General features: G+C 44.4%; 1 protein-coding gene across 15 annotated transcripts in view; it reads left to right on the plus strand.

The window, feature by feature from the left end:
- CFAP46 (cilia and flagella associated protein 46) overlaps positions 1-26836 on the plus strand; it is a 252958-nt gene that overhangs the window by 115262 nt on the left and 110860 nt on the right. For all 15 annotated transcript variants that reach the window (XM_053308139.1, XM_053308141.1, XM_053308145.1 and 12 more), the window contains exons 25-30: positions 3104-3235; positions 14451-14619; positions 15722-15806; positions 15905-16043; positions 24169-24352; positions 26528-26687. In XM_053308139.1, the coding sequence (XP_053164114.1) occupies positions 3104-3235; positions 14451-14619; positions 15722-15806; positions 15905-16043; positions 24169-24352; positions 26528-26687 (869 nt within the window). The remainder of the gene's footprint in view (positions 1-3103; positions 3236-14450; positions 14620-15721; positions 15807-15904; positions 16044-24168; positions 24353-26527; positions 26688-26836) is intronic.

The raw sequence follows: 26836 nt of genomic DNA on the forward strand, positions 1-26836 counted from the left end.
GGGCGGGCGGCGCAGAAGGGACCGCTCGTGGGGGAGGGGGTGCCGACGCGCTCCCTTGACTGCTGCAGCGCTGCTGCACTGAGCAGGAAACATTTGTATTAACAAAAACGTAAATAAATATTTTTTTTGTCATGGCGGAGCCCCCCACGTGACCAGAAAAGATGGCGCCCGGGGCACGTGCCCCCCCTGCCCCCCTATAGTTACACCTCTGTCCCCTCTGCTCCTTCCTGTCCTGCATTAATTACTTTTGCCATCCATGCTTGTTTAAACCTGATGTACTTTTCATGTACATCAAAACATGAAAAGGTTTTGTCAAGAGGACATTCACACGACCGGGTGAGCAGGGCAGCAGGTTGGCGGAGGAGCGGGGAAGGCTAGTTGTACTCATCTTTCTTCCGGACTGTCTCTGGACTCTTGCTGGGATCACAGACCACACTCCCAGACAATCTGCACTGTGTGCCTGCAGCGTGGAGCTCTGGAGCCCAGGATGACACGTCCCGGCCACCAGAGATCCCACAATGCACCACATGATACATGTGATGCATTGGGGGATACTCCCAGGAGACAGGTGCTCTAGGTGCCCTTCTCTTTGTCCTTTGGGGCTAAACATAGCCCTAGCGAACACACGATCTCGTAGCCGGGGTTCAGGGAGCACTCGCTCGCTTAATCTTGTCTAGCAGCCAGGCTAAAAAGCCAGGTTAGGTGGCGCTGGCCCACCAGGACCCAATCCCAGTGATTCTCACACACAGCCTAACCCAGGTTTGGTGGCCCTAGCCTGGGTTAGGCTGCACGTGAGAACAACCTCATATTGTCTCTATCCACAAGAAACAAGACCTTTCTTGGCCAGGAAGCATAGTATGAATTTAAGTTCAGTGCTAAAAATAATTATGATTAATGCTAACTAGGATTACCCAGAAAGTAATATTTACAAGCCCACTACAAATACTAGTGAAAAATGCATGACTGGTTAGCATTAACCACAGTTAACACCAGTGCACATGTAATGGTATACCATACTTAAAACATGGTAGTGGTGTAATAATTCACATACAAGAAGGGAGCAGGGAGGAGAAGGGATCATACAAGTCCATGGCATGCTCCCGAAACCTAGTTAAGAGATTGGGAATATTATATCTCATATAAGAGAGCCAGCGTGGTATAGTGGTTAGAGTGCTGGACTAGGACTGGGGAGACCCGAGTTCAAATCCCCATTCAGCCATAATACTTGCTGGGTGACTCTGGGCCAGTCACTTCTCTCTCAGCCTAACCTACTTCACAAGGTTGATGTGAAAGAGAAACTTAAGTATGTAGTACCCTGCTCTGGGTTCCTTGGAGGAGGGGTGGGATATAAATGTAAAATCATCATCATCATCTCCACTAACCCATAGATTCTCATAGGTTACTACATTTTCACTCACTATGAATTTAGTCTCTATCACTCCCCTGCATGGATACGTCTGTGTGTGTGTGTGTGTGTGTGTGTGTGTGTGTGTGTGTGTGTGACCATCTCATGCAAGTGGCTCTAGGCAGTTCACAAATAAATATTTCATGACTTGTCTTTGTTCTTAAATATGTATGCCGCCTTTCATTAAGACAATCTCAAAGCGGTTTACAGTATAGTTAAATAATATAAATCAATTAAACCATTAAAACAATGCACATATTACATTTACAAATCCATTTAAAAGTTAAGCATTTACACCAACAAATAAAACACAGCATACAGAGCAGCAGCAAGATGAAAACAGCACACTAATCCGAAAGCCTGGGTAAAAAGCCAGTTTTTTCTACAGTCAAGTTAATAGGGATGAGACCATAGTTCAGTGGTAGAATGCATGCTTTGCATGCTGAAGGTTCCAGGTTCAGCCTCAGGCATCTCTAGGGTGTGGCTGAAAAGATTCCTATCTAGAACCCTAAAAAGCTGCTTCCAATCAGTGTTGACAGTACTGCCTAGTTGAATGAATAGTTGAATAGTCTTCATATGTTCAACTAAACAAAGGGAAATCTGCATTTAGTTGAACATATGAAGCTGCCTTTGCTGAAGACTAGGCCTGTGCAAATATTCAGCTCCAAATATCCGAAGCTGAATAATCTGCACAACGCCCCCTGGTCTCACACAGAGGCTACTGTTCCCGCCACTCACCTCCATATAATGGTGTTCTGTTCCCAGCACCAATGGAACCCCTTAAAGAGAAACTTAGCCCCATCTGCCACAGCAACATCTGGGAAAGCATGCGGGGAGCACCAGGAAGAACTCTGTAGGGATAGTTCTGGAGAGGATTTCATTTCCCAATACTCCCTGTTTCTGCACAACTTCACAGGAGCTGGCAGGGCTCTGTTTCTCTTTAAGGGGTTCCACCAGTGCTGAGAACAACAGCATTGCACGGAGGTGAATTTAGGGAATGGTTGTCTCCATGCAATGCTAGGAGGACTGTGGAATACTCAGCTTCGGATATTTGAAGCCAATATTTGCACAGGCCTACTGAAGGCATTAATTTCACTCTGGGTATTTCAGGTGCAATCTTCAACACCCACCTACTATCTAGGTGATAGGGAGAGAAAGAGAGAGAGAGAGAGAGAGACTGAAGTTTCTGAGTATCCCCTTCCAAGTTGAGCTCTTTATTTCTCCTTCACTCTCAGAAACAAGCAGAGAGATGTTAGATATGATGACCAATTACCAGGGTAAATAAGCAAATCTTTATTTAGAAAGGTATATGAGGGGTTTTTTGTTTGTTTAAATGTGATTTTCTGTTCAGATGCCTAATTCATAAAGCAAGGTATGCAATGGGCAAAGAAACCCCACACTAAATTTGAACAATCGGATTCTTAGAGCATACCACTAATAGAAGCTCTTCTACAGGAGGTAGAAGGGCTACTACCAAGTCTTTCCATGGTGGCTTCTCCTCAGTGAATGGACCTTCCTCCCAGAGTTCCCTGCATTTTCTCGGAGGATTCTTGGAGGCACTCCCTCAGCTAGGACCCAAATTGGCCAATCCTGAATGCTGGGCCAGTGAATACTCTGTGTCAATGGAATATAAATTAAAAGTCTGGTCTGTATTGTTAAAAGTCTAACTTAGGAAATGATTTTGGGTTTTTCATACAGGAATGATTATGCGGTGAGACAAGAAATGCTAAGCATTGCTGTTTGTACCCAAGGGAAAAGCTTAATGGAAAACCTGGCTGGGAAAAAGCATTTACGTTTAGTAGCATCAAAATGCTTTGTTAAAAGCGCAAGGTATGTTGTACTTTTTTGGAATACATTAAACAATTCTAAAACTCATTTCAAATGACTAATACACATCAGTACTGAACTAGAACCTGTAAAAAATGTTTTGTTTCATTCCAATATGTATATCCCGCTATTCCTCCAAGGAGCCCAGAGTGGTGTATGTGGTTATGTAGCCTTTTTGGGATCCATGTACCTTCTTACATGTGGGTATTGTGCATGTGCAGTGCCCTCGCAGGTGGACTTCACAAGCTCCTTGTGGCAGTCCAGACTCCAACCCAAGGGCATCCATTATTTCTGGCAGTTGGAGCACCTAACGCTCCACACATGAGCCTGTCCCCTTATCTCATGACTGCTAAGTTTTCTTAAGAGTCTTTGATGAGGAACTTTGTCGAAGGCTTTTTGAAAGTCCAGGTATATAATGTCAACTATATCACCTTTATCCACATACCTTTTGACATTCTCAAAGAACTCTAAAAGGTTAGTTAAGGAAGATTTATCTTTGCAGAAGCCATGCTGGTTCTCCTTCAGCAAGGCCAGTTCTTCTATATGCTTAACTATTTTATCCTTGAGCATGCTTTCAAAGCAACGTGCCTGAAACAGTCATTAAGCTATTTTCCCTCTACTGCAGAGGCAATCGGACAGACTGGAGGGGTTCTATACTACGCTATTGCTCTCTAATATAAATCAAACCATAACCTGTATGGTAGCTAAGTTCTGTGTAGCAGCGGTGAAAACACGACAACAATTGACACAGTCTTGATCCAGCTAATTGTAATATTTTTCTTTCATTGTTTTTAAAAAACTCTGTATTTGATCTTTGATCTAAATAAATGTTGATTGATTGACATTAAGCTAACCGGCCTGAAATTTTCCAGATCCCCCTGGATCCCTTTTTGAAAGTTGATGTTACACTGGCTGCTTGGAATATCGGTGTTACATTGGCCTCTGGTACAGAGCCTGATTGTAGGGATAGGTTATATATATTTTGCAAGGAGGGTCAGCAATTTCACATTTGAGTTATTTAAGGACTCTTGGATGGGTGCCATCTGGCCCTGGCAGTTTGTTAATTTTTAATTTTTCCAGACAGTTTAGAATGCCATCTCTCATCACTTCTCTCTGACTCAGTTCTTTAGCCTCTGTCCCTGAGATGCTTAGTTCAGGCACAAGTATATGCTCAGTATACTCTGCTATGAAGACAGATGCAAAGAACTCATTCAGCTTCTCTGCAGTCTCTATATCCTCCATAATAATCCCTTTCACTCCCTCATCATCTAACAGTCCATCCGCCTCCTTGGCAGGTTTCCTGCCTCTGATGTATTTAAAAATGTTTTTGTCATTCCCTTTGACGCTTTTTGCATTTCTTTTGCCAGAGTTTGTATTCCGTTCTGTTCTCTTCATTTGGGCAGGCCTTCCAATTTCTGAAGGAAGTCTTCTTCCCCTTTATAACTTCCTTGACTTTACTTGTTAGCTATGTTGGCATTCCCCTCGACTTGGTGGTACCTTTCCTCCTTTTTGGTATGCATTTTAACTGGGCCTCTATTATTGTGGTTTTAAATAAACTCCATGCATTCTGGAGTAAAGTGACTCTCCTGATTTTCCCTTTCAGGTTTTTTTCCACCAAACTTCTCTGAAGTTTCCTCTTCTGAAATTCAAAGTGTCTGTGTTAGACTTCCTTGGTGATTCTTTCCTCGCATGTATGCTGAATTTGATTACACTATAGCCACTATTCCCTAAAGGTCCCATGACACTGACATCTCACACCATATCCTCTACACTACTCAAGATCTCTCTGGGTGGTTCCATGACCAACAGTTCTAGGGTACAGTCATTCAGCATGTCTAGAAATGTGGCCTCTTTGTCAATACCCAACTGTGAATTTACCTAGTCTATGTGTGGGTAATTGAAGTCACCCATTATTACAGCTCTGTCTCTCTTTGACACCTCCCTGATTTCCTTCTGCAACTCCCAGTCACTGTCAGCATTTTGATCAGGAAGGCGATAGCAGGTAGAGATGTGCACCAAATTGCTTTGGCACAATCCCAAGGGCGGCAAGGGGTTCCCTTAAGAGGAAGCGGGCAGATCCTACCTGCCTGTCCCCCAAGCCTCCACTACCCTGCGCCACCCCATCACAGCGCTGTTCTCATCCAAGCTTCTCTGAAAGTGGCAGCCAGTGCCATTTGCCCCTTTAAAGCGCCGCGGTGATGCAGCAACACCATTTGCATGTCGACGCCGTGAGGGATGCTGGGGGAAGCATCCAATCGCCGCAGTGCTGTGCTTTAAATGGGCAAGCGGCACAGGCTGCCACTTTCACGGGGAAGCTTGGATGGGAACAGCTCTGTGATGGGGTGGGGTGGGGTGGTGTAGACTTGGGGGACAGGCAGGTAGGACCTGCTTGCCTCCTCTTAAGGGAACCCCTCACCCCACGCTGAAATGTTTTGGCAGCAGGGAGCCAAATCGTTTTGGGCACATCTCTAATAGCAGGTCCCTAGTAGCACATTTCCTTTCAGGCTTTGTATTATCATCCACAGAGTTTCTGTGGAGGACTCCAGTCTTCTTGTGTTTTCTAGCTTATGGGATTCTATCCCTTCTTTAATATACAGCACTACCCCATCCCCAATCCCCCCGCCCCATTATTTCTATAGAGTTTATATCCAGGAATAACTGTGTCACACTGGTTCTCACTGTTCCACCTTGTTTCTGTTATGTCCACTATATCTGTGTTTTCATTAACAACCCATCTGGAGCAGCTGTTTATTTCTGTATGTAAACCGCTTTGGGAGGTTTGGTTGAAAAGTGGTATATAAATATTCGTCATATTCATTGTAACTCCAGCTCACCATCTTGGCTCGGAGGCTTCTGGCATTGGCATTTAAACACCAATATGCTGAATCTCTTAGCTGGTGTGTGCTATCTTTCTTTTGGTCATTTGATCTCTTAGACTGGCTAGAACAGCCTTCTGTCTACTTTTTATCTGGTTCTACTCTGTCCCCTTCCGGTTTATCTGAAGCATTTACACCCTCATACTTTAAGGGATGGCAGTCGCTGAACCAGATACTTCCCAGGTCCTATTGGCTATCCCCCAGGCATCATTTTAAAAGCTGCAACCTTTTTTATTTTAAGCGCCAGCAGTCTAGTTCAATTTTGATTCAAGTGGGGCCTGTCCCTTTTGTACAGGTTTTGCTTGCCCCAAAATATATCCCAGTGCCTAATCTAAACCCTGCTCCCAGCACCACCATCTCATCCACACATTGAGACCCCTCAGCTCCTCTTGTCTCACTGGCCCTGTGTGTGGAACAGGTAGCATTTCTAAGAATGCTACCTAACACTTTGTACCCTCTGCTGTATCTCAGCCATTTTGCAACAGATTTGCACCAAATTTGGACGAATTGTGTCTCTTGTCCCCTAGTTGTGTGCACAATGGATTGGATGGATGATTTGATTTGATTTTATAAGCAATAGAATCTTCAGGGCTTATAAAGGAGGAATGTTGAAATCGCTCCTCATCATAACTATAACTGGCATGACTGTGCCAGTATAATCACTGCTTTTGTTATTGAAATTTTGAAAGTTTACTGGAGGAAAGCACTATCTCAGTGCTTTCTTTCCCATCCATTATAAGACATGATAGGGTAGTATAGATTATGATAGCCACTAAGTGTTGCCCCATCTCTGTCAAAGGAAAATACATCCATCTTCATATACAAATGAAGACTATGCATTCATTAAACCATAGGTATCAATGAAATGAACACAGCAGAGAGGATAAGTCATCTCTGCTCTTACTGGTCTTCCAAAGTCAATAAAGGAGAAATAGGGAAGGATCAGAGCTTCCAATCACAGCCTCCGGGGCCTTTAGCCATTCTCATTCAGCTCCACAATTAACCTTAGCAACTATTTTGTCATTTGTTAAGCCCCAAAATTCAGGAGGCAGCTCAGAGTCTTGTAGTAGTTTCAGTCTTACCTGCCACTTTTCTCTGCAAGATTCTCACTAATTCTCTGCAAGACAGCCATTAGCAGCTGCCCTAAATATATGAACACACAATATTTCCTTTCTCATTGCTAGATTATTATAGCCCATATTTTGTTTTGTGAATGTTAAAAATTCTTACAATATATGTAATATTAAAACTTTAATTCAGAAGTCTTGTTAAGGTTTTCAGATGGAGAAATGGCTTTTAATGATACTGAGTGGTCTAGTCTGTCTGAAACATTAAAAACCTTCCACTTTGGAAGAAATGTTCTGACTGGGAAACAAGCTATTCATAAAAGCTCAAAAGTAGCAATTGTAGGTAAATGGGCAAACTTCTAATTTATTTCATTTAAGTAAGGGAACTATGCATGGGTGTCCCTCATCAGCCTTATTATTTGTCATATGTTTAAATCCTTCAGTTACAACAATAATAAATAGCCCAGAAAGAACAGATATTAGTTCTAAATAAACTGTGCAAACGATCTATCCACTGACAACATTATTTTCACAATGATAGTTCCTATGAAATCTGCTTGAGGAATATTGGACAATTTCCTCTCTGAACATTATCAAGCAATATAGCAGTATCCAAGGAGGATCTTGTCCAATATTATATTGTTGTCTTAAAAATAAACAAGACAGAACAGAAGTAGTAAATATAGGGTTTGTTCGCATGTAACACACAACTATGGTTGCACTCGTCCTATACGACATCTTCAAGATTCAGTAGCACATACTTCCCCACTCCCATGCCCATATGAGCATCCACTTCTGATTTACATTAGAATAAACCAAGATTGGTTGTGACATCCAAACCAACTAATTCCAGTTTATTCTAGCCAACTTATTTGAAATAAACTGTGGTCTGTACTCAAAGCAGGGGCGTAACGAGGGTGGGGCAGGCAGGGCACGTGCCCTGGGCAACATTGCAGCAGGGTGCAAAGTGCCTGCCATGCCCCACCTCCCCACCCCAACTGTGGTCGGAAAGGCTCCCTGCCGCCCCCACTCAGTGAGCACTTGCCGTTTATTTCAGGCAGTGTTTGCTGCCTGAAAGCATCTATTCCCCTTTCTGTTCCTCCAGAGAGGGAGAGAAAGGAAGAATAGATGCTTTTGGGCAGCAAGCACTGCTTGAAATGACTCAGAAGAGCTTGCTCAGGCTCTTCAGAGCTTGAGGCCACGCCCCCTTTGACATCACATACGTCATTGCCCTAAAGACTATGAAGTGTGGGGCTGTCACTCACTCACTCCTCCAGCATAGCTAACAAGTCCAGGCAAGACTCATCATCTCTCAAAAGTTCTCCAACCTGGCAGCGATGAGCTCAGAGGATGAAGGATGGAGGTGGAGGTGTTTGGAATGGCTGCTTTTTATAGCATTCTGAAGCCCATCCCCATACAAGAGAGATCTTTGTTGTTCGAGATGGACAAGCCTTTTCTGAGAGGTTTCTGTGTTATGACTGCTCTGAAAACCTAATGTCTGAGCACTTCCATCCAACTGTGATTGGTGAAAGTATGTATGGTGATTTTGAGGCACCCTTTCATCACCTGATGAAACTGATAGCTACCAAGACTGATAGCTACCAAGAACCCTGAGGAAATTAGGGGAGGGGGGTTCCTGAAGTACAGCAAACTTCTCATAAGAAATTTCAAGCCCATGGATAGAGAGGAGATAAAGACACTAGAGCATTACATGTGCTCCAGGTTCTTCATAGACTTCCCAGACATCCTGGAACAGCAGCGTAAACTGGAGACATACCCCCAGAACCACTTTGCAGAAGAGGACAGAAGCAAATATGACTACCTTATGACCTTGCAGAGCGTGGTGAATGAGAGCACAGTGTGCCTCATGGGACATAAACTAAGACAGACGCTGAGATTTATCTCCCTTCTGGCACTGAGTTCTGGTAGAGCAAAACATCATTCCCAGTGCTACTAATGTCACTTGCTATTACCAACCAGCTCCATATGTCAGCAATGCCAACTTCAGCAGTTACTATGTTGCAGATACCTATGTCAAATCTTATCCCACCTGGCTGCCTTATAACTGATTTATATCTTCCTGCTCTTCAGAGCCCATATCCAAATAGGGGTGTGCATGGAACCGTCTGGCCCGGTTCGGTTTGAGGCCAGATCGGCCTCAAACCAAACCGGGCCAGTTCGGTCTGGCCCCCCATCGAACCCTCCCCCGGTCCGGTCCATTTCCCAGACCTGTCCATGAATTTTTTGTTTTTTGTTTTAAAAAATTAAATTATTTTTAAGTACCTTTAGCCCCTTCAGGAGGCTTGCTGAGGCCGCGGGGGGCGGGGTCCGCAAGGGTTCCCTCTCCCCCCGCCGGCCTTCTTCATCACCGCCACGGCCGGGTAAATGAACATTTTTGGCCCTTTTGGGCCTCCATAGGAGCACGTGGCCACCATTTTGGCGGCCACCGTGCATGCACCAATGCCCTCTGCAAGGCAGAGGGCATTGGCGCATGTAAGGCAGCTGCGCGCTCCTACGGAGGCCCCAAAGGGCCGAAGATGTTCATTTACCCAGCTGTGGTGGGCTGCGGCAGTGAGGAAGAAGGCCGGCGGGGGTGGGGGGGGAGAGACACACACACACACCCATGGCCTCGGCAAGCCCCCCAAAGGGGCTAAAGGTACTTTAAAATAATTTATTTATTTTTTTAATTGCGGATTCCGGTCCGACGGAACCAGGGGGTGGTGGTTCGGTTCACCGCCGGACCGGTCCGCACATCCCTATATCCAAACAGAACTGAACTGGATTTCTATTGCCTGCACAGAATCTTCTAGGGTGGCTACTCAGAATTCTTAAATATGTCTAGTCTTGAGCAGATCGGAATAGATTTATTCAATTCAATTCAATTTATTGCGGCCGTAGGCCCTACAGAAAACATACAAAATAAGAAAGATTAAAAACAAAACATACCAACAATAGTATAGTACATAGTAGTAAACAGTGGCTCCAAAAATTTGGATCTTAAGCAGGATCTTAATCTAATAGCAACATAGAAGAATTTAGCCACCACCTTAGTAATCTTATCTCGATCCTCGAGACAGAAATTCAGATAAAAGGGGTCAGCTCTTCCTGGGAGATGCTCTAATAGGGGGAATATGAGCTCTTTCCTGGTGTCAGAGTACAGGGAACAATAAAGCAGCACGTGCAGAACTGTTTCAGGGAGGCCTGCACCACAGGGGCATAGGCCATAATCTGACGATCCCTTGTTAAATCTTTTTTCCAGAAGAGCTGAAGGCAAAACATTCATGCGAGCCCTAGTAAAAGCTATCCTAAACTTTGGGAAGTGTAGGAGAGCTAAATATTTAGCACCACTATTCCCCAAAGGGGGCATGATACCAAAATATAAGGGGGAACAGATCCTATTCCCCTAGAAACTAGATTCGGGTGCTCAGTGTCATGAAGGCGTTGTATGAGTGTAACCTTCGCCTTCTCATTTCCCATGAGTAGGATAGATTCATTCTCATCTCCTCTTGTTGGGATTATCTCCTCTTGATGGAGAAATACCATGTCCCAGTGCCTTTCTATGCGTTTGTCTGAGGTTTCTTAAAACTCAAGACTGAAAGATTCTGTTGGACAAGAATGCATCAGCAGCCTTGGTTGTTTCCTTACTATCTTTCCTTCTAAAGTCTGAGTTTTCTATGCAAGTTGTCTTCCTTGCAGCCTATGCAAGTAACAAAGGCTGGATTGTTGTGGATTAAGGACCAAAATGTGAGTTGGGATGACCTTGTCTGCAATCCTGTAAACAACCATCTTACTCAAATCCCCTTATGTCAATGGGATTTAAGCAACTTAACTGTGTGCAGGATTGCAGCCACTCCTTTCTAGGAAGTTTTGATTAGTAGTTGTCTCCGTTCATGCTGCAGCAGTTCTTTCTACATGGAGAGAAGACTCTATCCCTAAATAATGAATTCTGCTCACTCTGAGGCATTTTAATTTTAAGAAATAGATGTCCTAAGTTGAACTATCTCAAAATAGCTTATATTTCAGATGTTTAATGTACTAGAAAAGGAAGGGTAACTATTAATACCTTCAACAATCTTTTTTCACCAAAACTTTAGCTGGAAAATTGGTCTAATGTAGAACATATAGCTAATGTGCTTTGTTCCCTAGAATTCTGATATGAGTGGGTGGGGCACCGAAATGACTTGCCTAGCAAGCCAGAGGTTTCCAGTTTGAATCCCCGCTGGTATGTTTGCCAAACTATGGGAATGGTTCCCGGACTATGGGAAACACTGATCTGAAAGATGTGTCAGATGTTTGGACAGGGGGGCTCAATTTCAGTGCTTGCCGTAGGTGCCATTTTCCCTAGTTATGACCCAGACCCAAGGTTTAAAGTGAGTTATAGATGATGGCTTATTCTAAATTAGGATAGACTCAGATTGGTCAGTATTTATGTCACAACTAATCTTGGTTTTGTTTAATCTAACTCAGAAGTAGATGCTGTTTTCCAGAAAAACAGAGCTGCTTTTTCCAGGGAGAGTTGGTTTACCAATTGGGGTAAGCAGATAGACCAGCCCTCCGTTCCAGACGTAGTGCGTCAGCCTGCCAGCCCCATTTGGCAGACCAGCTCTCCCTGGAAAAACAGGCCTCAAAATGGTGCTCGGAACATTTTGAGTGTTTCGAGGTTGATTCATTGAAACAGTTGGCTTTGGCTGTTGTTTCAATGAATCAATTTGAGGATTTTGTGATTCGTTTCAAGCCCAAAACAAATTGCAAAATCCGTTTGGTTCACATCCCTAGAATTAAGGAAATTGTAAGGAAGGATGAAAAATGTAAAAGAATTGGCAATATCCATATCCAATATTAATCTTTATTACTATGCAAATGCTATTCAGTTGTTTGCAAAATGGATATAGTAGTAAAAAAAAAAGAATTATTATGCCCTTTCAATTTACAGGCTGCACTATAGATAAATTGGAGAACAAAATTTAAGCTAGGAAAGCAACACCCTCTAGTGGAAAATCTGTTAATAATATGGATAAATATAAATGTAGGTTGAGTCTATCTAAGGTTGAAATAGCAGCAATAATCTGTGATTTGGATTTCAATCCTAATAGGATTTATAGGAAAGTGTGATTAATCAAAGGAACATGATTTTTCCATAGGCGTATGCATCCAAAGACACATAGATCTAGCATATAATCAGCCAAATACCCACGAGAAAGTTAAAAATGCTTTTTAAAATGAAGGGCTATACTAGTTTAGCTATACAGATACAAAGTTATATAAGAAAGTTACAAGAACAATATTTCTCTTTTAGAGAATTGACTGTATGTTAAAAAAATATAACATTTGGAGATAAATATTTATAATACAATCCTACATACAGTAGTAATTCATGTACATTTCAGTGGGCCTTGATCTCTAATAAATGTGTTTAGGATTGTAACCTTAATGTCAAAAAATCTATAGTACTGTTGGAATTTTACTGCAAAACAGCAAACAAAATATGTCATGATAAATTGGGTGCAAGATCTAGGTCATCCAATGAGTTCTGACATTTGGGAAAACATCTGGAGAGATAGCATTAATTTTTCATATTGTACTAACCTAAGGGAAAACTGCTATAAAGTGATGACCAGATGGTATATAATGCCTGAAACCCTATATGAAATTGTGGACACCTGTGATCTTCTATGCTGGAGATGTAAAAGAGAAATATGAACTTATTGCCATTTTTGGAAGTCTTATCCTTGTGCTGAGAAATATTTTAGTAGTATTATTAGAGCAATTAACATGATAACTGGAATTAATGTATCTATGAAAACTTTAATATTTCTATTGATGTATGTGATGCCTGTCAATAGTAGTTGTTGAAAGTTCCTTTCCTGCATGGTAATAACAGCTAGAATTCTTTATACTAACTATTAGATAGAAAGAGACAGTTGAAGAATGAAAAAATAAATTACATGAATATGCAGTTATGGTTGAATAAATGCATTAAAAATTAAAGAAGGAAGACAAAAATGTAATTGTTTAAATTACAATTTATTATTTATTGGAACCATAGAGAACATATCTTGACAATATTGATCATATATTTAATATGTTATGGAATAATGGCAAAATGTACTGTGATAAATGAAATTTAGTAAGTAGCTCCCTATAAATATTATTGGGCAGCATTCAGACTAAGTCCCATTGGCTGGCATGTTGTTCAGCATAATACAGACAGTTCAGAACTGTAAATTACTAGGTGCTTACCTCTCCTCCCACTGCACCTGAAAGTTGTTTTGAGCAGCAGCATGTTGCCCAGCACCCAGCTGGCAGAGGCCATTTACGTGGCCACCAAATGGCCTCCATGCATGTGCGGAGACCAGCTGAGTGGCAGAGCTGCTCTTCTGCCACAGCAGGTGCTGCGCGGCGCTGCTCAAAACAGCTTTCCGGTGCAGCGGGAGGAGAGATAAGCAACTAGTAATTTATAAATAAAGGTGCCTCCCGGCGGCGCCCACACCAGCTGCTGCTGCACAGCAGTTTGCTCTCCACCCTCTTCTCCTCCTGCTTTTCTTCACTCCCACACCCTGCCCCAGGAAAGGTATACACCAACCAAGCAGGGTGAGTCCTACCTCAGGCAACCAGAACCTTCTCACTTAGGCAACCAACCATATTACTTGGATACATTCCCCTCTAAAACCCTGCGGCAAAACAGCTTTTTACCTCAGACAGCTATCAATCAGAGGTTGCAACCTTTTAACTTCTGCAGAGCTTTACAGAACTCAAAGGGAACATAGAACAAAACAATACAAAGAAAATAATTTACAAAATATAAAAGGAAGGAGTCATTCCTTCACGCCCTGTTCAACATATCAGCCATTTAAAGTTATGGGACTTAGTCATGACAAACCTGTCTCATTGATGGTGCTTAGTCATGACTAACTGGATGCTGTTCATGCTTTAAAAAAATTGTAACAAGAAATTAGTTTTGAGAACAAAACCACCAAAATGTATTTAATACCATTTGAGTCCCATTCACAATTGCCATTTTTTCTGTCAAACCTGAAAGATATATATATATTTAAAACAGAAATAGACACTTCCCATAGGCTATTTTTCTTCATTTTTACAAAAGAAGTACTGTCTTTAGTGGGTTAAAGATCTTGATACTTTCTGGAATTGTGGAAATCTTCTGAATCCTGTGAAGTCACAGAGAGAATACTGGACTGGTTTCATTGTAATGAGAGCAGGCATTGTTTATTGTAGGTCGCAAACATGACTGTATTGTGTTTTCCTCCCTCTAAGTTATGCAGGAGAAGCAGGGAATATTGCTCTTGCTCTTATAGCTGCTAGACACTTCTGGAATGCCTGCTTACCCTTCATTGGTTCTTCGGTAGACAGGCAACAGCTTAAAATGCCAACTATAATCATTCTCAACAGCATTGGTAAAGCAGCAGAAGCCAAAAATAAGCAGGTAATCATAGCAGTACCTTATGTGGTCGGCAGGAGTCAACACCGACTCACAATCTTTCCTTTCCTATAGCTAGAACCTTTCCATTTATAGCAAGTAGAAAGGAATTCTTTTTGGATAATTTAACATGAGAAAACCAAAGACAAAATAATGCCTTGTTAGATCATATCAGTGTGTAAAATACACCAATTGAACCTGAATTTCCTGGTTTGGTGGGAAGTTTTTAAATAAATAAATGCAGCCCTCTACTTCCTCTTCTGTCTTCTTGAATTCTTACTGGCAAGACTCGAAACCTCTCTGTGCTGGTCTATTAACTTCTGCCAGCAGAGCACAGCTTATCCTATAGGGGTGTGCATGGAACTGGAATGAGTGGTTCAGTTCAAACCAAACTGAGCCACCCAGTCCACAGCAGTTCAGTTTGAGCTGTCGAGCTGGGTTGACCCATTTCAATTGCCCTGATTGTAAAGGGGAATCTGGTAAGGATTCCCCTTTACAAGCAAGGGGGTAGGGAGGGTTCTCTATCTAAAAATGGGTTGGGAGCTGGTGAGAGGGTGGCTTACCAGCTCTCTCAGCAGTGGGGGCGGCCCCAGTAGTGACATAAATGGCCTCTGCATATACACAGAGTTCACACAAATGCGCTCTGTGCATGTGCACTGGCCCATAGTATTGGGGGGAACTGCCACCACCACGAGAGCCAGTAAGATGTCCTCTCACCACCCACCCCCACAACCTATTTTTGGATAGGGAATCCCCCACGACCCCCTTTGATTGTAAAGGGGAATACTTATCAGATTCCCCTTTATAAGCAACTCAGTTAAGCTGTTCAAACCGGGCCTGGTTCAAACTCGAGCCATCCCCCTCTTTGGGGGGCTTGTCCAGTTCAAGCTTGAGCTGGTTGAACGAGGCCAGTTCGAATTGAACCCAGGTTTGATTTGAACCAGTTCTCATACCCCATCTTCCTGTCCCTTAAGTGTGTAGTAGGGGTTTCTCCCAAATAAATAATAGTTACACTGCCTTAAAAGAAATTCACTTTCTTGAAGTTTTATTGTTGACAATTAAAATGCTCATTAACTTTCCTCCCCACCTCCCGCATACCATTATTTAGGAATCTGAAAATATGGTATATTTGCATCAGTGGCCTACAACAGAATTTCAAAGTAGCAGTTCATCAGATACCCATTATTATCCAGGTAAGTTCCTGTCTTTTGATAACAAGGATTTCTCTGGTGTGCTGACTGTATCAATTAAGTAATACTGTTCTAAAATAGTATTTTGATATATTTTAAAGGTGCTGATGAGGATTTGACCTTGAGGACATTCTTGTATGTATTATTGTTCCAAGTGCATGCTGATAAAAATGACTGGGAGGGAGGCCTCAAAGTGTTAGATGAAGCTATTCAGATTCTCCCTCGAACGAAGCACAGATTGTAAGTTGTTTGGACTCTATGAAGCTTTTTTTAAAATGTGGATTGCTATGACTGCATTACTTTTAAAAACCACAGTCACAATCCAAACTGAACATTCAGGGACTTCCTGTAGTTTTATAAAGGAAAATGTTCCATGCAGATGTTTGATCAGTGTTCACATAGATGTCTGGTTCAGATGATCCTGATTACAGGAACCAGATTTCCATCCCACATGTGATGCAAGAATAGGAGGAGGGCTGGAGACTAGCAGTGATGAGGGCTTGTTCTGCAGCCTAGCACACATGGGCAGAGGGAGACAGGGAAGTGATTTCCGCTTGTCTCTCCTCCGTGCAAAAGCCCTTTGGGCTTCTAGAAGGGGCTGCACACCCCTCAGGGACATATTTCTGGAAGAGAAAAGGGCTTTTGCAGGTAGGCGAGAAAAGTGAAAATCACTTTCCCACCCCTCTCCATGTATGCTGGGCTGTGGAATAAGACTTCATCACAGCTAGACTCCAGCCTTTCTGCGAGGGTGGAACCCTTCTTCTTCTGCCCTTGTGTCTGCACAACATGTGCAGTTTGATGGGATTAGATGCAACATGGATCTTTGGTTAGTTCAGAACCAGAAGCTTTCAGTCTCCTCTGGCATGTGTAGGAGGTAGAGAAGGGAACGGGAGCGGGATGGCATGAGCTGTGGAGAGTCATTCATGATAAGATAAGACATGGTGTAGATGGTTGTCTGAACTGAGCTGGTGTTTCTGTCTATAGGGGAAAACTAGGAAAAGCCAGTGTGTGTGCCACGTGGCGGTGGGTTGGGGGAGGGATTGCAATTTTAATATGGTAAAGATAAAAGGAATAAATGAAATGTTTAGTTTACAATCCTATGTGCATCTAGATTTCTGTGTAGTCTTGTAGTAAGCCCCATTAAACTCAGCATGACTTACTTCTGAGCAGACATGCATAAGATTGTTCTGCTAGTATATTTTTTAGTTTTTCAGATTATCTAGATGCTCCCCTTAATACATATGCAGTTTTTTTCACACTGAGATGTTGCGTTACCTATGATATATGTTAGTCTATAGGTTGAATATATTTTAACCTATAGTTAAAAGCAGCATGGAAACATATAACAGTAGCAGCATGGAAACATATAAAGGTAAAGTGTGCTGTAGATTTTGACTCCTGACACCCACAGAGCCCTGTGGTTTTCTTTGGTAGAATACAGGAGGGGTTTACCATTGCCTCCTCCCACACAGTATGAGATGATGCCTTTCAGCATCTTCCTATATCACTGCTACCCAATATAGTACCAGTGGGGATTTGAACCAGCAACCTTCTGCTTGTTAGTCAAGCATTTCCCCACTGCGCCACATACTGAATACTATTTCTCCATCTCACTTGTAACACATTAGAGCTCCTTCTTAAATGCTCATATCACAATGTCACTGGTTTAAACATGCTTAATTCTGTGTCGGATTGTAGCCTCCAAGTTGTAATACAATGTGTCATGTGTTAAATAGAGAGGTAGAATCAAAAAGAGAAGATGCCCTGTCCTACATGTATGAGCCTATGCACACATATGTCACTTAGTGGATCTTAGCCATCGGGCGTGAGTAGCAGTCTAATGCAGTGGGTCGTATCCTAAGTGCTCATAGCCCACTCATGAAAGCGGGGGGAGGAAGTTTTCTTCAATATACTCTTCTCTCTGCTCCAGTGAGTGGTAGGGAGACCTCAGAACAGCATGTGACATAGGGTGGGGGCTGCAGCAGGAGGTGAGACTGACAAAAGGGATACAAATCCCCACCCCTTGCACAAGTGGAGTTTCAGCTTCTGCTCTTAGGTTTTGTTTGTTTTGTTTTTTATGGAATGAACATAGCTCTTTTTCTGGAATATGTTCACAGACAAAAAAAGATGCAACCCTTTATGTCCTACTTCTCTGACATTACTGGTGTTTGGTATGTCACGTAATGTTATGCATAAATGTAGATGGATGTTAAAACATCACAAGAAGAAACTGACACAGTGCTAAAATGTTGTCTTTATGGCATATATACTGTATTGGGCTAGTTCAGACATCGCTTGGAACTCACACCGCATTCTTCCTCACCATTTCCAAGAGTTCCCAACCTTCAAGACCAGCTTTGGGAGGAGCACAGTGTGCTTCTGGAGGAGATGGGAAGAACCCTTGCATAAGCTTTGTTCTGCTCACACAATTTTGTATCCAACCTCTTGTTTTGCTTTACTCGTATACATGCTGAAGTTTGGAACAGAATTGATTACTATCTATCATAGAGAGAGGTGTGCCATCCAGAGACACTGACTGATTCCTGACTAAGGCTGCGTGCGCGCACACAAACACAGTGGGAAGAACTTCCCATGCTGTGGAAGGCTTCCTGACTTCTGCAGCACCAGCAATTGCCTGTTGGTGTGGGCAGGGGGATCTTAGCTAGACTCACCTTCCCTCTACCATCTGAAAATATGCCCCTGCAGGTTGTGTGGCATATTTTTGGGTAGCACAGGGAACTTCTGGGGCAAAGGGAGATCAGAAAAATTACAATTCTTCCACGTGGTCTCTGTCTGTCACACTTGGGCTCTGCGCCAGCACAGTAGCAGCCCTTGGAACTCTCAAGCTTCTCAGATTCTTGGCGGTAGCCCCACCCCTCTAGCCTCACTCCTGTTCCCTCTCAGATCATTTTTTCGTCATAGGCCAAAGAACTAACAGCTCTTTCGATGCTCTCTGGTTCTTCTCAGCAATGTCATTTTGATCTTCTTTTCTATTTTTTTAGTCTTCTCATTTGTTTATTCCAGCCTCTGCTTCCCAGTTCTTCCTTCCTTCCTTTCGCTGTTTGCATGTTGTTGTTTTTTAATGGTTTCCCACCCACCACCCCATTCATTCCTGCCTTTTGTGAACGGGGCACACATGTCTTTCCTACAATTTTTGGCTCGAGGAGGGTAGGTTCCCCCACCTTCCTCTCTCTAATTTTTCTGCAAGAGCTCACCTCTTGTGCATATCTGTTTTTCATCATGAGACTCTTCTTAACGTATCTGACATCAGCTGGGCGCGTCTGACGTCAGATGTGGGGGCGGGGCCTGGGGGCCATAGCGGCGGCTGCACACGGGCCACCGCCAGCCCGGCTCCACTCCTGCCAGGACTTGATTCTGGAGCTACAGAATCATTGGTACCTATACCATCTTTTGGTATCGATGCCTTCGGTACTGAACACTGCACCCTGGGTACCATCCACGAGCTCTCCTGACTGAGTTCAGAGCAAACATGAAGGAAACCTCGCAGGGTTTCCCCAGTGAAGCTGAAACTCACAAAACACACAACTGACCTGAGCGGGGAACTGGAGGAGGTGGTGGTGGTTCCAGATATCACTGTTCCTTCGAAGTCACCTCTGGAGCACCCATCTCTCCCAGCGGGTCAGCACCTTCCTAAGATTCCTAAAAAGAAAAAGGTTTTGCCAACACTACAAGAACCCATAGGTCCTGATCCTGAGCCTAATGCTCCTACAATGCCTGTGGAACCTGACCCAGGGCCTGTCTCTCCAGCCCCAGATGGGGGTCGTACTTATGAACCCAAGTCCCCTCAGTATTTACTGGGCTATGTCCCTGATCCGTATGAGCCCAACCCATACAATCCTGAACCATATGGCCCTGATCCATATGGACCCAACCCTTATGATGAGGTACCTTGTTATCCTTGATACTGAAACTTAGGGATGATTTCTGGGACCCCTATGTTTGAAGTCGCTATAAGTCTGGGAATAGCATAAGAACAGCCATGCTGGATCAGGCCCAAGGCCCATCTAGTCCAGCATCCTGTTTCACACAGTGGCCCACCAGATGCTGCCAGAAGCCACAGGCAGGAGTTGAGTTGAGGCAGGAGTACTATCAGTACCATTGCTTGGTTTCTCCTTCGGATCCATATCATGACCATCAGTACCGAAGCTGTGCGAACCCTAGTCCACACTGTTATTTTCACAGGGATAGAGCTCAGAATTGGATAAGCAATTCTAGGGATCGTTCAAGATCAAGGTCTTCAGTCCCACAACCCCCTCCACCTCCTTTTAGACGTGTCATCAACAGGACGGGTAGTGGGAAGAACTACAAAAACACTCAACCCCTGAACCCAAGAGTACTTTCAGCTCCACCACCACCAGTGGCCACACAGCCTTCTGTTTTACCACAGGCACCCCCTGTACAGCCTGTGCCTCAAATGCCTCCTGCTTAACCAATTCCTCCCAGGTAACCTGGGTAACTCCCCCCCGCCAGCCCAGTCCAGATCCTGACATGGCCTCAGAACGGAATTCAGACAATTATTTGTCTAGTCAACCACCCTGAGCCGTTTTGGGAAGTGCAGTTTATAAATCAAAATAAATCAATTGAATAAACAAAGAAACAGTACCCACTCCTCGCCTCCTGGGGACTTCCCAGATCCCACACCCAAATCTCCAGCAGGGGACCTTCATGTCTGTTCCGAACAAATTCAGAGGATGGCTACGTCCTTAGGACTTAAGACCAAACAAGTACCCAAACTAGACGTGGATCCAATTTTCGGGGTAATCGAAACTGAAGCTCACACCCCGGTTTCACTTCCTATGTTTCATCCCCTTCTGGAGGTCACTAAGGGGACTTGGGCTAAGCCTTCTTTTAACCAACCAAATTCTATCATTGTGGAAGTGGTGCAGTCTTGAGCCAAGCAGAAAACCCTTTCTGCGCGAGTGGATAGGGAGGGGAGGAAGCTAGGCTCCATTGGCCGATGTGTTTACTCAACTACTTCCTTACAACTGAAAATATCAAACTACAAAGCTTGCATGGTTGGAATTTTTTTTTTTCCCTGTGGGAGAAGATAGGCCCTTACTTGGACATGCTACTTGATGAACAGAGGTGCCTTGCTCAGGTGATTCACAGTGAAGGTACTTCCTTGGCCAAACAACAACTACATTCATCTAGGCATCAGGCTGACTATGCTGCAAGGTCTATGGTGTCATCTGTGGCCCTTCACAAACACGCATGGTTAAGATCTTCAGGACTAACCGCAGAAGCCAAGTTGAGGATAGAAAGCCTCCCTTTTGATGGGGAAGCACTGTTTAGTCATAACACTGATGAGACTATGGAAAAGGTTCAGAAGCTCAAGAATAAAGCCCAATCCATGAGTCTGCAAACCTCCTCGTCTAGATCATCTAGGCAATACAGGGGGCCAAAGCAATCCACTTCTAGGTCATCATCCTACTCTCAACAATCGGATTCTTCCTTTCACAATAACAGATAGGGGTTGTACAATAAACCTTTCCAACCCAAAACCAAAATCATCCCAGGTCCAAGGCAAGCAGTTACACCAAGCGTGCTTGACCCTTTCCACCACCACTTCGGCACCCGCCTCCCCACCTTCCTCCTCTGCTAGGAAGCGATCACCTCCAATCAGTGGGTCTTTACCAAGATCTGAGTGGGTTACCCAGCCAACTAGGCAAAGAGGCATCTTTTAACATGGTAATTCTCTTCATTTAGCAGGGGGAGAGTAACTGGCCCTGTCCACCTCTCAGCACAGTATTTCCAGTGACTGTTGCTGGTGTCTGTCTTATGTTTCTTTTTAGATTGTGAGCCAATCAGAGAGCCATCTTATTTATTTATTTATTTATTTATTTATTTATCTATCTATCTATCTATCTATCTATCTCTCTCTCTCTCTGTGTAAACCACTTTGGAAACTTTTGTTGGAAAGCGGTATATAAATATTTGTTACTATTGCGCTCTGGAATTCCGAGAGCTTTCCATTCTACCCTCCTACACCCAACTGACCCAAACCCACACACACCTACTGATTGAAGAAGTGAATGCCTTCCTGGCATTCCAAGTAGGGTTCCTAGTGTTTCAATTCAAATCCATTCCCTTCGGACTCGCTTCTGCCCCCAGGATATTCATCAAGGCCATGGCAGCCATGGTGGGATACCTGCAGGAGGAAGGTATCCAGATCCTACCATATCTAGATGACTGGCTCTTGACAGCGGATTCCAAGGAGTCCCTCCTGGACAATTTACACAGCACCCTTCAGCTACTGACGGACCTAGGCCTTCGGATAAATTTCAAAAAGGCCAAACTTATTCCCCCAAGGTCCCTCCGTTTCATTGTCATCCATTTCAATTTGCTAGAAGGCCTAGCTTTTCTGCCTCGAGACTGGGTAGAAAACATCGCCTCTCTGGCTCTGCTTATGTCAAGGAGCAGTCATCACCCTGCCAGGACAATACAATGGATTTTGGGCCTGATGGCATCGGCCACTTCAGTACACTTCAGTACTCACCTCCATATGTGGATTCTCCGGCGTTGGTTTTTGGACCACTTCAACTCCCATAGGGAGTTGCCAGGGTGATGCCTGCCAGGGTGATGACAGTCAGGCAAAGCAGCTGTGTCTCCCTCCTGCTATTTGCCGGTCGCTGGTGTGGTGGTCCTCCTGCAAAAACCTCCGTACTGGAAAGTATTTTATTCCAGTAGTCCCAGAGTTCGTGGTTATGACCGATGCATCAGAAATGGGATGGGGCACTCACTGCACCAATTCTGTGCTTCAAGGCCTTTGGGCTGTGAGGGAAGCTCGACATCACATACTCTAGAGTTACTGGTGATCTTCAAGAAAACTGGCCACAAGAAAGTCCTATTGTCTTAAATGGTTGCACTTCACCCACAGGATGCACGCTATGCAAGCAGATCTGGTGAACCCCACTCTATCGAATATACTTTCTTACCTTCTGGAACTAAAGTTCTCTGGCCTACAGTTATCTTCTGCTAAAGTGCACTTAGTGGCTATCACATGCTACCTATTCAATCTTGTTCATCCATCCCCATTTGCAAACCCAACAGTTAAGCATTTTCTGAAAGGTTTGATGTTGAAATACCCTGACAATCCTAGGATTGCACCTCCTTGGGATCTTCCTCTGGTCTTTACACAACTGATGGGAGAACCATTTGAACCCATGACATCCTGCGAACCCAGGCTCCTCATGTGGAAGACAGTGCTGTTGATTGCACTTACTTACTTCAGTGCACAGGGTAGGTGAACTGCGTGCCCTCAGAGCTAATCCACCCTTCCTTGTATTTCACAAGGATAAGGTACAACTTCGCCCTGACACTAACTTTTTACCTTTACTTTTTAATCTGAGAAAGGTGGTCTCTTGCTTTCACCGCAACCAAACCATTTCCTTACCAGTGTTTTTTCAAAACCATTCTACAGAACCAGAGCACTCCCTATATGTGAGGAGAGATCTGATTTTCTACACCCTAATGACTAAAGAGGGGCCCCATCTTTTTGTCTCTTATGCTAAGCGCTCCATTTGGGCTCAGCCCTCAACACAGACTTTTTCCAGATGGATTGTGGAAGCCATAAAGTTGGCATACCTAATTGCAAAAAAGCCATTGCCAGGCCTTATCCAGGCCCACTCCACCAGAGTGATGGCTACGTCTGCTGCCTTCGACACCAATCTGCCTTTAGATTCCATTTGTCAGGCAGCCACGTGGGCCTCACCGCACTCTTTTGTGACATACTATGCCTTGGATGTCCATGCCCGCCAAGATGCAATTTTTGGCAGGATGGTGCTCCACTCCATTTTCCAGTAACTGCTGCCCACCTCCTTCCAGGTAAGCTTGTGATGCACCCAGATGCGACAGTCAGAGACCATGCCAAAGAACAACAGGTTGCTTACCTGTAACTGACGTTCTTCTAGTGGTTATCTGTCCGTGCACATGCCCACCCATCCTGCCCTGCAGCAGTTTCGTATTTTCTCTTCTACTTTCTCCAGGTCAGTTGACTGCTGAACTTATCTGAGAGGGAATGGGAGTGAGGCTGGAGAGGCGGAGCTGTCGCCAAAAATCTAAGAATCTTGAGAGTCCTGAGGGTTGCTACTGTGCAGGCACAGAGCCCAAGTGTGACGGACAGATGACCACTAGAAGAACCTCAGTTACAGGCAAGCAACCTGTTGTTACCATTGCTGTGTTAGTAGAAGCCATCTGTTGCATGGCACAACTTGCGTAGTGCATGCACCACATTAGTCATAATGTCATCCACTGACTCCTGATTCCAAAATAATATATTTTACTTTTATCTTAATTTATATAAAACTACTGATAAACATGGCTTTGATAATATTCTTTTTTCCAGCCCGATTTTTAAACATATGGTCATGGTCAAGGCCAGGCTTGGACGTAACTATATAATGGAAATTCAGAAATTCAAAGATGAAAGTGAAGATTATTTATCACATATGTGGCTTCGTCTGGCCTCTGTGTCTTCAGACCTTGTGGGAGAGTTATCTTGTTACCAAAATGCAATTGAAGTAGTGCAGGTTTGTGTCTGCCTTCATTTTTAAACATAATATTAGTGGTGCATATTTCTGTTTCTGAAGATAGATTCTGAAATGGGTAGTGTTTTAAGTATGTCTTGCTTTTCAAATCAAGATATGTAAGAACATATGAAACTGAATGCTCAAATCTGCTACTCACATTTTAAAATGTTCATTCTGTTTAACATTATTTATTTCCATTCATTTTCCTTTCAATAATTTTTTTTGTTCAGATGTTAACAATCAGGTGCATAGCTACTATTGGATGGGGGGGGGCACAATGTCCCTGGGCCAAAGTGGATAGAAAGCCACTCCCCATTGCACCCCTCATTGAACTCAACTCTGCCAACCCCCTTGGTTCTTTCCTCTCCCTCATGAATGCGGGAGAGGAAAGAAGCTCCCAGCTAGTGAAGAAAGCACTCACCCTCACCGGCTAGGAGAGCATGATGGGCTGTGCATCTGTGGCAACACCTCAGCACTGGCAACACCTCTGTGTCAATGTGCTGACATAGGCAGAAGGAGCATGGTCTGCACAGGGTAATGTGCCCAATGGTGTTGCATGACTGTACGCATGGCAGTGAGTGGCACAGTACCTACTCTCGTATCCTGTACCATGGTCACCACCAACCTTCCTACATGCCTGTTAACTATACCATTATACTATACTAGTATTTTTAAGCCCGTTAAAATAACGGGCGCTAGTAGACCTTTAGGGCCAGCCTCCTCCTCCTCCATACCTCCTCCGCCTCCTCCACTCGGCCGGGCCCACCGCCGCTTCAGCCGCACCGTGTCCTCCTTCACCCGGCTGGGCCCACCGCCTCCTCTGGCCCCACACTCTTGCCTCTCTTCCCCTTCCTCCCACCCCAATCGCTTGCCCTTCCTCCCCCTCCCACCCCTCTCTCTCACCCTCCCCTCCCTCTCAGCCTCCTGCCGCAGTCCCTCCTGACCTCCCCCGGCCCACTCCCACTTGCCCTTCCCCCTCCCCCCGCCCCACTCCCTCTTGCCCCTTCCCCTCACCCACTCCCTCTTGCCCTTCTCCCTCCCCCTGACCCACTCCCTCTTGCCCTCCCCCCTGCCCCACTCCCTCTTGCCCTTCCCCCTGCCCCACTCCCTCTTGCCCTTCCACCTCCCCCTGCATTTTTAAAAGTTGGCTGTTATCGGGGAAATGGAGGGGTTTAGGGCCCAGCGGACACAGGCAGCCGAAGGCGCTAAAAAGAATAGAGGAACTTGGCTGGGGCGGCCAGCTGCGCTTCTTGAGAGCCGCTGCAGCCTCCGCGGCTCCCTCTTCGCTCGCTGCACTTTTGCACCTGGGGCGGGTCGCCGCCCTTGCAGGAGCCACCGCCACCATGCGGGAGACGCTGTTCAAGGACCACTTCTGGGTGAGGCTGCGGCGCGTGTGTCAGTCCGGCAGACAGCCACCGCTCCCCCCATTCCCACCTTCTGCCCCGGTATCGGGGCCCGCCGCGGGCTGCCCGCCCGCTGCCGGGCCGGCCCCGCAACTACCACCCGTTGCCCCACCACAGCCGCCTTTCCTGCGGTCGGGCCGGACCCGCCGCTGTCTTTTCTCCCCTTTCTTTTCTCCCCGCCGCCGCTGCCTCGTATGTTCCAGCGGCAGGGCCAGTCCTGCCGCTGCTGCCTCTGCCCTCCCCATAGTCTGTTCTCGGCCCGCCGCTCTCCTCATCATGGCTGCCTGGTGCCTGCGGCCGTATCTTCCTCGGACGTTCTGGGCATGCGCTCCGCGCATGCCCAGAACAGCCAAGGAAGACACAGGCGCAGAGACACGGGCGCACACACAGGCTCTTTATTATAGAGAATTGGTGTATGGTTTAAGGCACTTCCTGGGCAAATTATATCAATTTATGATATTATCCCTGTTGTCCTGATATGTTTGTTTGTTACTATAACTTCCATTGTTTAAATTTCTGTGCTTGCTCCAGCTTTTTTCAGTATGAAAAAAAGAAAACGTTTAAAACATTGCTTAACTTGTGTGCCTACAAATATTGTTGTCAGATAACGTAGGAGTGGTTTTTATTACAGCTGTGTGCATATATGTAGTTGGTTTGCCTAAGATCAGTGGATTACTTGCTATGTATTTAAACTGTATTTTTGCAGTTAAATGAAATTCTGATCTATATCAAGAGCAACTTGCCTAATAATGTATCAATTGACTTTATATAGAAAAAAGAATCTGAATTAAAGAAGGTTGATAATATATTAGAATTTGCAGAATGGCTGTATTGCAACCAGTTTCCTCTTAGTGATGCTATTAAACACCTGGACTGGGCAATATATATTTTGCTACACCTAAAACCTATCACAAAAACCCCTGATGAGAAAGGTACGTTTCAAACAATTCTTAAGTAAATTACTTCAGAGTAAGACTTCTGTTTCTAGTACTCCTGATAACTGTATTTTTCCTCATTTTCACTTGAATAATATTTCTTTAAAATACTGACCTACATGTTACATGGCCATCCACTGCCATAA

This window comes from Hemicordylus capensis, chromosome 3, assembly GCF_027244095.1.
Source record: "Hemicordylus capensis ecotype Gifberg chromosome 3, rHemCap1.1.pri, whole genome shotgun sequence".
Classification (NCBI taxonomy): domain Eukaryota; kingdom Metazoa; phylum Chordata; class Lepidosauria; order Squamata; family Cordylidae; genus Hemicordylus; species Hemicordylus capensis.